The sequence below is a fragment of the Parus major genome, chromosome 2 (genome assembly GCF_001522545.3).
Source record: "Parus major isolate Abel chromosome 2, Parus_major1.1, whole genome shotgun sequence".
Taxonomy (NCBI): Eukaryota; Metazoa; Chordata; class Aves; order Passeriformes; family Paridae; genus Parus; species Parus major.
In genome coordinates this window covers 128,517,900-128,532,779 of record NC_031769.1, presented here as the reverse complement: position 1 = coordinate 128,532,779, position 14,880 = coordinate 128,517,900, and the positions used below count along the sequence as shown (strand labels likewise).

General features: G+C 39.4%; 1 protein-coding gene across 1 annotated transcript; it reads left to right on the top strand.

Moving 5' to 3' along the window:
• The first annotated feature begins 19 nt into the window (after nt 1-19).
• On the top strand, nt 20-14,495 carry MTERF3 (mitochondrial transcription termination factor 3). Its single transcript, XM_015619122.3, has 8 exons — nt 20-156; nt 590-923; nt 3,222-3,374; nt 4,366-4,555; nt 7,582-7,729; nt 8,927-8,998; nt 11,734-11,895; nt 14,238-14,495. The coding sequence occupies exons 2-8, from the start codon at nt 608-610 to the stop codon at nt 14,430-14,432; spliced, it is 1,236 nt and encodes a 411-aa protein (XP_015474608.1). The 5' UTR covers nt 20-156; nt 590-607; the 3' UTR covers nt 14,433-14,495.
• Nucleotides 14,496-14,880: the final 385 nt, after the last annotated feature.

Sequence of the window (14,880 nt, the reverse complement as noted above, 5' to 3'; positions counted from 1 at the left end):
CGAGGGAAGGGGGGGAGGCGGGGCCACATCCCCCCTTTAGAGCACCGGAGAGAAGGGTGCTGCTGCCTGCTTCCCCCCTCTGTTTCCCCCCGGGTGGTCTCGCCCGGGGCGGGCCGGGGAGCGGGGCGCACACGTGGGCCGTGCGGCGCGGCGCAGGTGAGGGTCTGGTGGGTGCTGGTCCTGGGTCGGGCGGCCCTGCGTCGGGCGGCCCTGCCTCTTCTCCCGCAGGCCGCACGCAGCGGCTGCCGGCGTGGGGAGCCCAGTGAGGGGAGGGCGGCGAGCGCGGCCCAACCCAGCCTCACCGCCCTGTGGCTGGTGTGTGGTGGTGGCCATATGCGGCGGCCCCTGTCCCCCTGAGAGGGCTTAGGTCCTGGCTGGGCTTCCCCCGTGCTCCCAAGGGAACGGCTGTCGTACAGGGCAGCGGGCGGAGGCCTTCAGACCCGGCTCCCCCGTTTGTTGCACGTTTAAAGCTTTAAGGCAGCTACGTGGTGCTTCGTAGCGAGGGATCGCTGTAACGCCCGGGGTATTCACGCTCCCGACTCTACAGCGAGGCAGGCAGCGCCTGTGTCACTCCACCGTATTTCTCTAGGATGCTGTGCTGAGGTGGATGATGGCTGTGTGGGCTCGGCACGTCTCCCGCTGGTGTTGCCTGCTGAGCACGGCCCGTGCTGTTGAGTTTCCCGGGAGGCTGAGGAGTCGCGGCTGCCGTGAGTTTGCCCGTGTGGCTGTGCTGCCTGCTGGAAGGGAGCTTGTTCCGTGCAGACTGCAGGCGTACAGGCAGGTGTCTGTAGGAAGCTGTTCCCCGCCCGACAGCGCCAAGGATGTATCCTTATCTTCTCCCGAAAGTAACTTGCCTTCAGTACAACAGGAACAAGCAAAACCAAAAACATTACCTGATCTGAATGCAGAAATACTGGACGAAGGTAAGAGGCTTTAAGGGACACCATTTCTCCCGAATCTTCAAATTATGTTTTCAGTACGCTGCGATTTAACCCCAGCTGGGTTCTCCTTTTTTTGTCCTGTTTGCCTAAAATAAGCATCTGGAGTTTCTGACTTTCACTTCGGATTAGCTCTGTAGTGAATTCCAATATTTATGGTCAATGTAGAATGCAAAGAATACCTTTAAAGTGAGATAAAGGTATAATGTTTTGGGTAGAAATGTAGGTCTGGAGCTGCTGTGTGAAGGAGTTTTCATAACCCTACCTGCGTCTGCTGAGCATTTGCTTTTCCCTCACAAATGAAAGGGTTTTGGTTTGGGGTTTTTTTGGGTGTTTGGTTTTGGTGGTTTTATTTTGGTTTTTATGTGTGGTTTTTTGGTTGTCTGTTGGTTTTGTTTTTTGTTTTGTTGTTGTTGGTTGGTTGGGGGGGGGTTGTTGGTGTTTGTTTTTTATTTTTTTAATTTTGAGCGAGGCTAGGAGATTCCACGCATGAAGCAGCTCACAGTGCACAGCCGTTTGAGGGATCAAGGATGACCAACGGGAGGCACTAGTGTGAAGCCTCCTTAAGCACTGCCCTGATGAGAAATGCTCTCCCGACTGTCTTTTGAGGAAAAGAGATGAAAGATAACTGTGCCTTAGTATTGTTGCCCTGAGAAAATTTACTCACTTTTTTCCCCCATACTTTTATATCCAAAAGAGGATTATAGCATTTCCATCCTTTCAAATTACGTGGGGTATCCTGTGGAAGCTTACTCTGAATTACTAAATAGCATTGTATGTTCAGATTTTTCTCTGAGCCCAGTCAGCCTGGATTGTACAGAGTTTATTTTTTGGGGTTTTGGATTATTTGGATTGTTGTATCTCAGAGCCACAACAGAGATATGTGTGTGTAGTTGGTTCTGTAGTTGGTTGCTGCACCAAAATGATGGGTCAGCCAGCTGGTATGTGGCTGCACGTGCGATGCAGTTTATCCACATGCCAGATTTTTATCTGCCAGCAGACTGACTGGAGACTTTATGTGTGTGTAGCATTTTTCCCAGCTGACAGTCTATAAATGGAATATAAACATAAATGATAATTTTGGGGGGGTTTTAGTAACTTGAAGTATGATTCCAAATAGGAAGTATAAAGACCTTCAAGTGGCAATACAAGACATGCGTGCATCTGGAATGGACTTTATTGTATATTGGTTTGGTCCTCAACAAGTTGAAAAAAAATACTTGATATTCTTATAGATTCCTGGAGAGTTCCTGTTCAGTGTGTCAATGTTGCTGAAAACATTTTACTGTGCTTTTGTTTCTGAGTCTGTGAGAAAAATACAAGACCTTCAACAGCTATCAAGCTAGTCTGTGCAACTCTTCCTGGAACATTAGGCACATCCTAATTACTTTGCAATCTGTCCTAGTAGAGTTCTGGTGTGCCTTTGTATCTTGACATGGAAGAGTCTGGTCATGGTCTCTAGGAAGCGATTATACAAAGGTATAGGGCACAGAAAGTCCCCTTCCTGCAGAGTTTATAATTGGGGCATCTGATCAGTAATCAAACTGATGATTGATGTGGATGCTAGCAGCTAGCCTGCAAAAAGTAATCTTAATCTTGCTGCTGTGAGCTCCTGTCAATGGAAAAATACATCTGTTAAGAGATTTATTTTTTTTTTTAAAAGGCACTGAATTCTGTGACTTGGAACACTTAAGGGAAAACAAGTATAATGATGTTCCATTGAAACCTTAGTGAGTAGGAAATTATTCCTTTTGCTCTTAGAGATAGTGGCAGTCAGCTGCCTTTCTGTAATGGATAAGACATAATAGCTTGTCTGGAGCTGGCTGTGAAATACGTTAAAAGTTAAAACAGCTGCATTTCAGGCATCACATTCAGGAGAGCCACAAAGTAGTGGGCTTGTCAGGTTACGAAAAATTTTTGCAGTAGCCTTTTATCTGGCTGTGATCAAGCAAGAATGCATTTGTGAAGACATGAAAGACGATCCTTTTCCAGAGGGTGATGTGATCTGTTGTCTGCAGCGGTCTAGGCAGCAGACTGAGGGCAGGCTTGCTGGGTACTACTCTCATATTTGGCCATATGAGTAAAAGTTGATGGGCAGTGACCAGGAGATGGAACAGAGGCAAAAACTGGGAGCAATGTCTGGTTTTGTTTTCAAATAATAGGTTGGCTGTTTACCACATGACACAGTGTTCCTGCATTTTGAAAAGGATTTTAAGAGCTCTGTATAACATTTGGTGAGAGCAGCTTTGTCTTTCACAAAATGTATTTGTATTTGTTTCTTAGACTGGGATGACATCCCACCTTCATCTGCTTTGCAAGTGATTTCTGAGGAAGAAGCTGTACAGATCATTGCAGAACCTCTTCTCCCCATTCAGTCTTCCACACTCCGAGATTACGTTGATCACTCAGAAACCCTTGCAAAACTCGTCCACCTAGGTATGTGTGATTTTGTTTGTGTCGTCTGCCTATGGCAGGAGCTTTGAAGATCCTGTGATTTGTTTTTTGCTCTTACTGGTTACCTTGTAAACTTGAAAATGGGAACAGCGACCAATTGTAAAAAGCTGCGGAATGTTATCCAGGCTAAATGGACAAAAAGAGGGGACTGTCTCACTAGCAATGCCATACTACTGGGGAACAAAACTGGCTGGTGTTAGTACTTTAGTGCTGTGGGTGTGTTAGAAGGAGGCATCTCCCACAGCTTCAGGAGGTGGGGAATCGCTGTGTTACTTAACTGATCTTTCTTCTTTTGGGCTGGTTAAGGATACTGTCATTTGCGGCAAAATACTTTGTAGCTCTCCATCCTTGGAAGGAGGGAAAAAGAATGGTTGCTCTGCATAATCTTAGGAGTGAGGCACAGCACACTGGAGAGGCAAGAGGGAAGGGATTGATGAGAATCTTCCTTCTCGTCAAAAAACACTTGGGCTACAGAGATACCTGAGTTCAAACTTCCTGACCGTCTTGTTGCCCAAACATGCAAGGAAGATTAGAAAGAGGTTGGAGAAATGAATGTTTGAGAGGGAGAATCTGTCCCCATGTAGTAAGAAATTGCCATGTGTAAGTCTGTATACAAAGTCACTTCACTGCAAAATTGTCCTCTTCCCTTTTATAACAGATTTGGAAATTCCATGCACATGTACCTCTGTGCATCAAGAGCAAGTCTCTAAATGTGGCACATGCAGGATTCACTGCAAATGTCTTCCATCAAAAAATAATCTCGGCAAAAGCTTCTAAAATGACTGCTTATTTTATCTGGATTCTTTCCACAATATACAAGGTGTTGCAGCCTTGCTGTGTTGAGTAATTAAAGTATGCAAAGTCAGTGCAAAAAATTGAGTAGTCCTATAAATTCCAACATGCCTTTGTGAAACATTTACAGAAAGCAGGGTCTGTGTTTAATTAAAACAGTTTCTAATTTTGTTTGTTGTAGGAGTTGACTTATCCCAAGTAGAGAAACGTCAAAAGGCAGGTCAGCTCTTACTGACCTTGGACTTTGAAAAAGATGTAAAAAAAATACTTCTATTTCTTAAGGATGTGGGTGTAGAAGACAATCAACTGGGACCATTCCTGACCAAAAATCCATACATCCTTGGTGAAGATCTGGAAGCTTTAGAAACCAGGTAAGCCTTTCAAGCAGTAGCAGGGTGTTAAGCCCCCTGGCTTTTGGTTTTCCAGTTGGTTTAATCTTATCTGAAGGAACTTGTGCTGCCTTCTTTCTTACTCAGTCCCTGGCTCCATGTTCTTGTGCCTCCCCATCTGTTGACACTAACCTGTGATGGTATCATAAGTCAACACCTTCATCTATATTAAAACTGTTAACAAATTTTACTGCCCATTCCTGTCTCTCTGCCACAGAGGAAGCAGCTTGCCATCCTAGGCCACTTGCTTTACTCATGTCAGCTTTCTTTCCAAAATGACATCCCTGAGGCTTTACATAACTTTCTAAGACTATATTAAACTCTTCAGGCACAATTTGAAACCTCATGAATTCTGCAATCAAAGAAGCAGACCCAATCTCTTCTGTGTTGACATCTAATACCAGCAGGAGATTTTGGTGACGTTTCTTTCCTGTTGTCCAGCTGAAACTCAACACAGCACTACAATGAGCTAATGTGTGTCTTTGTTCACTTGTATGGCCCTAAACCGTTCTTCAGTCCTTAAAATTAATTTTATTTATAATATTATTCCTAATTGAATAGGGTTTTTTTCAGAACAACTCATGTGTATGTATGTGCATGTTTAATGAACTCAAAACTTCCCAGTACTCCAGAGAAGAAACTCTGTTGTCCTGGCTCTTGCATGTAGTAGCATTTCTCTCTGAAACACACATATGAAAATACAGATATTTAGAATTTTAGGTATTATTTAGATATTTAGGTGCATGAGTAGATTATTGTATAACATAGACCTAACTTCTTTCCCCTCTGTTTTTCTAATCTTGTATTCAATAAGGGGCCTTTCAGAAACAATATCAAAAAAAATGGATATTGTTTCTGAAAAAAACAAAAAAATACCCTGTGTCATTTTCCAGCACTAGTTTTGAGTCTAGCTATCAGAACATATTGCTTAAGCTCTTCTGAAGAGAGGTTTGATTTTTATGTTTGTGATAAATATCCTAACTCTTCCAGGAAGTCAGATTTTATTTTTAGTGACACTTTTGTGGCACTGGCTCATTAGTGAAGTAGGGGCTAAACAGAGCAATCCAATTTCTTCTTAATTTTCTCCGGTGTGATTCTTCTGTAAGTTTAACACTTGTGAATGATTTCCTGCAGGCTTTAAAGTAAGTGAGTGTGTCTCAAATAGCTGTCTTTTGAAAGCTGAGTATCACCTTTGCATAAACAGTTCGGTGCAGATGGACGTGGTATTGGTTACATCACTCTGGAATGTTTTATTGCTATGGATTCCATGTTGCCAGGAAACAAAACACAAATTTCAATAGGTTTGGCATTTGACTTCAGATAAACACTGTAAAAGTCAAAACATTCCATAATTCCTAAGGATTTTGACAGTTGCAAATCAGTGTCTGTACTGCAGCTGCACCAGATGCTTTGTTTTATGGTGGTGTTAATGATGACTTAAAACTGTTAACATGCTACATAGAACTGCTGAGCCCTGTAGCAGAATGAGGGATAACCTTGGTGCCAGCACTCACAGATGTATCTCAAACTTTGGCCAGGTTGGATAGTTGTATTCCTTTGATATACTAGTTTCTAGAGTCAGGTTACTACAATCTTGCCATCCCTCTTTTAAATCTCTTGCCTTTCCAGGAAGAAATGTTTCAGGTGTGAATCTTAATGACTTGTTAACAGAAAACAAGTGGAGTCAGGACAGCCAAAAGATTTTTAATCTGGTGTCCTGGGGTGACTTTGCCCTAAACCAGGACATCTGCTCATTTAGCTGTTTCTGGGATGCTCAGAAGCTGTGCCAGTTCCATTGTCATTGTCTAGAGCCTAGGGTGCTACCTTCTGTGTTGGGGTGCCTGCTCAGTTAGGAATTGGTCCTCTTGAGCTCGTTCTTATATCTTCCATCTGGAAGCTTTTGGCTTGTGATAACTTAATTTCTGAGGATTTTGGAAAGAGGGAAGTTGCAGTGACTAGAAGGCAATTTTATTTTTTTTCTCTACACAAGATATGGTTTAACAGCCCATTTTTTGCTGAATATATGCTTCTGTAGAATATTCTGCAACTCATTTAGTATCTTAATTACTACCAGATAAACCAATTCTTGTATGCTCTAAGTTGATCTGACTGCAAATACTTCTCATATTGCAATTGCTCTCATTATAACCAGAGGAAGCCACTCCAAATTGTTTTTTAGTACACGGTAGTACGTGGATTGTCTCTTTACTTTGTGTGCTGTATTTCCCCTCTTACGCCTTTTTTTCTGTGAGCTATGGTAATCATCTACTGCAAGTGGTACTCAAAATAAGATTTCACTTTCACTGAAATCAACAAAGTTTGGAAAAAGTTTTGACTTGGAAAGCAAGCAAGCAAGCTCTGTTAAATATCAAAACTTTAGTCAACTCCTCTTGCTTTCTGAGGACCAGATGTTTGTTACTCACTTGTTAGACCACTTGTTAGTGACTGAAAGTAGGGACCTATTTGTGGCAAATGTAACTTCAGCTGATGTAGAAATGTCTTCTTCAACACTATCTCTACACACAACATCATTGTATGATATTCCTACTCCAATGCTATCGGCAAAGCAGGAATTATGAGGTATAGTACTCTGCTCTTTCAGCAGTAGAAATGGAATTCATTAAAATAGCAAAAGGCTGTATATGTCTTCTTGTCCATACCCTATGATGATCTATTACTGTGTTTGCAATCTAGGAGACAGGCTGGTAGTTAAATGTAGGTTAACATAGTTATCTGCTTAAGTACAGCTGGAAGGAATTAAAATCTGTCTTCAGTATTGACATTCTGCTCTGAAGTTTATTTTACTTCTAATTAATTGGAAGGGAGGGTATTTTGCTTTTACAATAACTGCAGATTTCACCCTAATTATTTTTGGCAGGGTTGCATGTTAATGCTAGAACATCTGTCCATTTATAAGATATCACTAAGGAATTTAAGTGATCACTGAATAAATGGGGGCAGTAAAATTTTCATCACTGGATTTTATTTTGTTTTTGTTCTCTTTCTAGAGTGGCTTACCTAAAATCAAAAAAATTTGGTAAGTCAGAAATTGCTCAGATGGTCTCAAGAGCTCCATATTTGCTGTTGTTTTCAGTGGAAAGACTGGATAACAGACTGGGTTTCTTCAAAAATGAACTTGGTCTCAGCGTAAAAAAGGTAAAGACTGAAGTCTTCAGGTATTTTGTTAGTGACAGTTGTAAGGTCTTGCAATATGAATACTCCCGAGTGTTTGGAGCTTATCAACAAACATTGTGTTACCATCAGTCATATCACTAGAGGGTTACAGGAGGGTAACACGGTTTTAACTGTCTGTGGAAGTGATACCTAACATTCAGAGGACATGAAGTACAGGTTCTGAAGATGACCTGCTACACGTTACTATCAAATAAGCATGTGTATGTCCAGTTTTATTATTTGAGGTGGGTCAGAGTACTGAATTAATTACTGAAACAGCAAGCAGTTCTTTTAACTTCTGCAAAATTATTTGGTGCTCTTCATCTCTTTAAGATACTGTAGCATACTAAAGTCATCATTTAAAAAGTAATCTAATCTGTGAGTATAATATAAAGATAAATGCCAAATCATACGCTCAGGTCACCAAGAATGACTTCTGGGTTTGCTCATGAGTGCATACCACATTATGCTTAGCAGGTATTCAGCCCTGTGCTTCAGGGATCTTCAGGGCAGGTAGTAGCTGGACTTGCCTGGAATAAGTTAGTTGTGTCCTGGAGTAGGTGGGGATTGCAATGAACGCCAAATTCCAAGTAGAATCTAGGGTTCTTCTATTAGCTGAACAGTCATAGCTGCTGCAGTACCCTGTTGCTGGCCTTTTCATGTTTGAGGTGAGAGATCTCCTCGGAAAAGGGTTTAGTCTCTACCTTGTGCTCAGGGGTGGATTACAAATAATCAGAAACCTTAGGGAATGTGGAGTAATTTCTTGTAATGCTGTTACACTGGACTAACCAGATTCTGAAGTTAGCACTCCTGCTGCTGAAAAATCCTTTTATAGCCTCCATTGGATAGTGTGTTATTTTTTAAAAAAAGATGGGAAAAAACAACTTGAGGGCTGAGAGAAATTGGGCACTTGAGCATACTTTCTCCTTTTGATGCATGCTTTTACCCTCTTCCTGTCTGCTTTACAATTGCATTATTTTTTTTTCTTTTCCAAAAGAACATATTTGAGTAATGTTTTGCATCTTAATATACTGCTGCTTCATGCAAATTCATCTTTGGTGTAGAGAGAAAATGAATTAAATACAAAAAAAAGTATATATAGGATCTTTCTTTCACAGTTAAATTTACCAAGAAGCCTTCAGTAAAACTCTTTAATTTATGTGTTTTTCCTGATTGTAGACAAAGGATCTGGTAATTCGTCTTCCAAGGCTACTGACTGGCAAATTAGAGCCTGTAAAAGAAAATCTTCAGGTGAGCTTATGAATAGATATTAAGAGTATATTGTATATCCATATAGTTTAAGAGTTATCAGAAGATAAAATTCCTGTAGGGGATTGTGTACAGAAAGAAGTCAATGAAATAATTTTAGTGATGATCTAAAATAACTATTAAACAATGTATTTTCCTCTATAGCATGCAAGCTTACGCAATACATAGTGTTACGTTAATCTGCCTTCTAGTCTGATATAGTGTCTTCCTGCCAAAAGTTGCTATGTGATGACATAAATGGTTAAAATAGTTTTTAATGAGTAGAAAAAATACTCAGTCTTTTTTTTCCCCCCATTTAATTATTATGTTTTTTTGCTAACTTAGATTGTCGTAAGTATTTAGGAGCAAGAAATGTGCAGCTGATTATTTTTCTCCTGGCAGGTAACTAGCCTGCCAAAATGTGCATTTGACACCTATTGTCTGATAGCAGATGGTCATTATTAACAACTGTTGGGTAAATAACTTCAAACCCACAGGGATTCCTTTCCCTTTTGAAAATGTAACTGTGTATTGGTTTAATTACTGTGCTGTAAAGCCATCGAGGCCAAACAGCATGATGTAGTGTAACAATTTGTGAAATTCCATTATCCTATAACAAATAACTGTGAATCAAAATGTATAATTTTCAGATAGACTCACTGCTCTGAAACTATTAAAGACTAGAAATCTTGCAATCTGAAATGTGTGTGTGGTAAGGGAGGAGACTGGAAAGTAGCAGACTGTTCTAATTAATAGTGCTTTCTTTTTAACACACATTGTTTCCACAGGCTAGGGAGCCATTATTATAATGAATGTGTTTTTAAGTTCTTCAGTTCCCTGTGACTATCTTGTTTATCTACCAAGAAATACAGCCTAGCACCTCTATTTTTAAAATGTGTGAGAGAGGGAAAGAAAGGATTTTTAGGTCCTTGTTACTGGAATCTACTAATTCTTAAAAGCTCAAGCTTTTCAGGAGGTTGGATTCAGAATCTGTGTTCAGAACTGTATGTCCTAAACTTGTGGTGGGAGGACAGTACTTGGAAAGTGAAATCATGTACCAACGGTTCAGAAGTGATCAGGCTGTATCCCTCATTCTGAATGGACTGTTATTTAGAAACAAGTACAGTAGCTGATAATTGGTTGTCATAAGTTACCAGTCATGGACTAAATGTGCTGAAGGATGGCTTAGTCCATCCTCTGAGGGTTTCATCAAGCACAATTAGAGATTGTAAAACCTGAAAGCTTGCATTACTACTGCCTATTGTGGGAAAAATACATACTTCATTGAGTATTGCTGAGGCTTATCCTAATCAGGATATTAGCATGTGTGGCCTAGAGAGTTATTGAATATTAAATATGTTTACTGTCAGACTGAGTGCAGCCAAAGCAACTTACACTTGAGCTCACAGATCATGTCAAGGGAGCTGTTCCACAATAGAAGAGCTCAAGATTCTTGCCACAATTACCTCTACAGTGGGCCTAGGTTTATATCTGCAGATTTAACACTGTGTCTTAACTCTGGTTGTGCATCTTAATGCAGGAAGTTACCCCTGTCAGCTCAGGTCCATGGACGATACCACTCATGTACAAACACTTATTTTCATACTTGAATGCTGTCTTAGTTGATTGGTATTTTGTGTGGTGCACAAGTATTTATAAAGCAGAAAGTTAAAACGAGGATTTGAAAGACCTGATTATAGTTGCCTCTAGAAACAGTTCCCTGTAAGGATTTGGAAGTCCTAAGGTAAATTCAAAACGCAGATCCTAAACCCTTCCCTTCATTTGACAAGAAGTTCTGGAAAAAAGCTGTAGTCTTGGTACATCAAACTGAGCAAACAAAAACACCACCTTCTTGCCAATTGAAGTACCTTAGTTTGATATGAAAGTCTGGTTATATTAACTGGCAAGCACACCTACTTCACGACTGAAAACAAGCTGCTTCTAAGTGTCACTGGAGATAGAAGAAATTACTGAGTTAACAGACACTCTTGTATGCTGAATTCTTTCTCAACAACTCAATTAATTGGTTGCCATTCTACACTTTGGGAGGAGTGCTCATGATTTTATTGAAAAAATGTGTTTTGTTTTCCTTTGGGGAAATCGTAATTGAAGTCAAGGCAGTCTCTGAAAAAGACGTCTTACTTTAGACATTATTGAACTCTAGAATAAATTAAATAGACAGCATATTCCACACATCTCTTTTAGATTTAACAATCTGAAGTTGAAGACTATAGAAATTATACTCCCTATAAAAATTATTATAAAAATATAACTTGGATACATGAGAGGTAACATATTAGCAAAAGTAGGTGCTAGCTATTTGAGTGCTGTGTTTTACGGAGCTCATCAGCTCCATGAGAAGAAAGTCTCTTGACAGCTTGGTGTTGAAAATGATAAAGGACTCTTAGGGGAGAATTTTTATGCTTGTAACTACCATACATATGGAGACATGGGGTTTTTGTTCATATCTCAGACAAGCTGAAAAATACATAACATTCACAGAAGTCATCTTTATTTTGGGGATATTCTATAAACAAATTACACTTTAATCCAGAACGATAAAAAATTTGCATCGTCTGACTTGAGAAGAACTGAAGTGGCAGATATTTTTGTGGTTTGCATGCTTGTTGCTGTATAAAGGATAAAAGAATTTTGCATAAGTTTACTTTAGTGGCACATTAAAATAAGCTAAGTTTGCTGTAGCTGACTTGTGAAGATAAAATTATGCTCTTTTTCAGGTTTGTCAAATTGAACTTGGTTTTCAACGTAATGAAATTCAACAGATAGTGTATAAAACTCCCAAGATTTTAACTGCAAGTAAAAAGAGACTCAAACAGACATTTGACTACTTACACAACATAATGGGCATTCCCCACCACATGCTTACTCGCTTTCCTCAGGTGAGTTGTTAATCTGGGAATAAATTGTAGGTGTTTTGTCACAGGCACTTCACTAATGTGCTGAAGGTTGAGCCTTGCTCTATGCAGAACATAAGTGAATTCTTCAGCTAGCCTGTGGCTATCACTCTAATTGGGATAACTTTTATTAGCAATCCAGAAACTATTGAGGATTTTAGTGTGGAACTGCTGCTTTTTTTCCCCTTAGCATGTGTGACATCACTATCCACAGTCTTGAGAATTTTCTACACAGGTAGTCATGCTCATTTCTTCTGTATTCATACAAGTGAGATTAGTGCCTGCTTAGGGATTTGCTTGTCCTGAAATCTTGCCTAAGAGACACAAGAGAAGACAGATTATGCAGAAGATCTGTTCATTAGATAACACTATATGTATATATATATATATATATATACAGACACAGATATATATATACACAGATATATATATGTACAGGTATTACATAAACATTCCTTTCAGGTTTGTTTGCTTAAAAAATAAGCTTTAGAAAATTCAGGATCTGAAAATAGTGTCAAGGTGTAAGATAAGCTCTGCCCATTAGGCAATCAGATTCTCATTGGTCTTATTCCTGCAGCAATTGCTAAAATACCATGAGATTAAAAATAAATTAGCTTCCTGATTACTATTTTTGGGGTTTCTTTTACCTTCTCATTACTGCTATTTCCTCATAAATTAAAAGCTGAAAGTGTTAGTCACTTCATTCAATGCTGACATGCAGTTGCACTATCTTCTTACAACGTGAAAATGAAAACACAAGTTACAGCTTTGAATGGCAGTCATTTCTTTCTAAAGCAAGTCTAATAGAGAATCTAAGTGGCTAGAAAGCTAAAATTATATGAGGGAAGGAAACTGCTCCCCAGGGTTTTGATTATCTTGCTATTTAATATATCTTTACTTAACAAGGATGCTTGCTCTAATGCTCATCTGTGTTACTTTGCCCTCCTTGATCAGTAAGCAACCACAAGTTTTGCTTACTTCTTCTCAGTTGTCTTATGGTTGGCTTTCTGAGGTTCACCTCATCATTTTCTTCTTTTTGTTTGGAAGGGTAAGTGGGGAGTTTCCTCTGTTTCTTGTTCTTGGCCCAGACTCTCTTCCTCTTTCCTGTTCTTCCCTTTCACCCTCCAAAACTCTTGAGTTCCAGGATACAGGTAGTGTACATCAATCTACATATGGTTGGGTCTTTAACTTGTGCATTCACAAATGTGTATTTATCTCCATCTGTACTTACTTCTATCCTGAGTGACAGTAATGTTGAAAATAGGAAGTATACAGGATTTTTTTAGGGGTCAAATTCTCTCTGATGTTACAGCTCCTCTTGTAGCCATTCTTTCTGTCAGCTATCTCCATAAATAGTGGTTAAGTGTTTTGTTTTTTTTATCCTGTATTTTGACTCCCTCTTAAAATTCAAGGAAGGCAGAGCAGGAGCAGTCAATTTGGTTTTCCCTCCTAGTTTGCATCCTCATGGAATTCTTCTTCCATCAATGTAGTAGTCTCTTACCTCTTTTTTAGTAAAATCTCTGCTTCCTGTAGCATTCACATTTCCATTATTGTCTCCTCCATAGCATCTCTCTCTGCTCAGTGGTACTGCTCAGGAATGAACTTAGAGCTTTGCTTTTATGACTTCACTGTGCATCTCATCTTCCCCACTTCACTCTCTTTTTAAGTGTCCTGCTGATTTCTTTTGTATTTCTCCTACCACTGTTCTCATCTTTGACTAAGCTTTTTTTTTTTTTTATCAGGTATCTTCAAAGTAGGCATTGCTGTGCAGCAGAAGACAAATGGTTGTTTTGAGCCACCACACGGTGCCTTTTGGCCATATTATGATGGCAGGAGTTACATCCACTCACCTTTGCCCTTGCCACTGTGCCAGTTTGTTGTTTGCACTATGCCATGTGATCACCTCTTCATTTCTTCCTTGTAACAGTGGTCATTTGGATCTGTCTGATCCAAATGACAGGGAAACTACAAATCCAAACTACAGGGAAAGTGCTCCTTGCTACTGAATATCTCCACTCTCTTGGCTGTGATTACACAAAAATAATATAGTTGTTATATAGAAACAACTCCCAAGCACATTAGGTTTTTTGTTTCCCTGTTTTCTGTTGTGTGTCTCTCAGCATATTGTATTGAAGTATTTATTTAGAGTTTAGATAATTTATATATAAATGTAACCTACCTGGTGTTTGACATAAATTAAAGGAAAATAAGTGTATTATTTGTTTGCTTCCTAGATCTTCAGTTTGTCTAAAAAAGGCTCTTATTTTCAATGCCTCAGGGTCTGAAATTTAGGGAACCTAAAAAAATCTTCCCTTTTTATTTTTTAGGTTTTCAACTCAAAACTATTACGAATCAGAGAAAGGCATATGTTTCTTGCATTCTTGGGAAGAGCCCAGTATGACCCAGCACAACCCAGCTACATCTCTCTGGATCAGCTGGTTTCCTTGCCCGATGAGGTGTTTTGTACAGAGATTGCCAAAGCGTCCATGCAGGACTTTGAAAATTTCTTAAAAACACTTTAATTAGTAACACATGTAAAAATTTATAGAATTAAGTTACAAAATAAACATACTTTATGAAACTACTTCCCTTTAAGGTGTCTTAACTTTTTAATTACTGGTTAAAAAGTCACTGTGTGAAGCGTGTAGGATTTAAAGGCTCACAGTAATAGTAATTTAAAAATGTATTTCAGAGGGATTGAGCCAATATGTTGATTGCTACCAATGCAAGCCTTGCAGTTAATTCAGAGTGGATGATGCAGCACATTAACAGAAAGGTAAATTCAAATTCTTTTTTCTTTTGATAATGGCAGAATTTTGGGAGATTGGAAAACTGGCTAGTGACTTATTCCCTGTCTTGCCCTCTGTTGTCTTCTCCTTTCACCCTCTTCTCCAAAAGCTAGAATAGCAAGATAATGTGGTAATGAAGTAGTGTTGTGTTTACCTGCTTGAAATAATAATGTTATTATTT

Excerpts from the sequence above, each read along its gene's own strand:
- MTERF3 (XM_015619122.3), top strand. The coding sequence starts at position 608 with ATGATGGCTGTGTGGGCTCGGCACGTCTCCCGCTGGTGTTGCCTGCTG. Across the intron at positions 3,375-4,365 it reads TGCAAAACTCGTCCACCTAG|GAGTTGACTTATCCCAAGTA; the intron begins GTATGTGTGATT and ends TGTTTGTTGTAG. Across the intron at positions 8,999-11,733 it reads CTGTAAAAGAAAATCTTCAG|GTTTGTCAAATTGAACTTGG; the intron begins GTGAGCTTATGA and ends GCTCTTTTTCAG.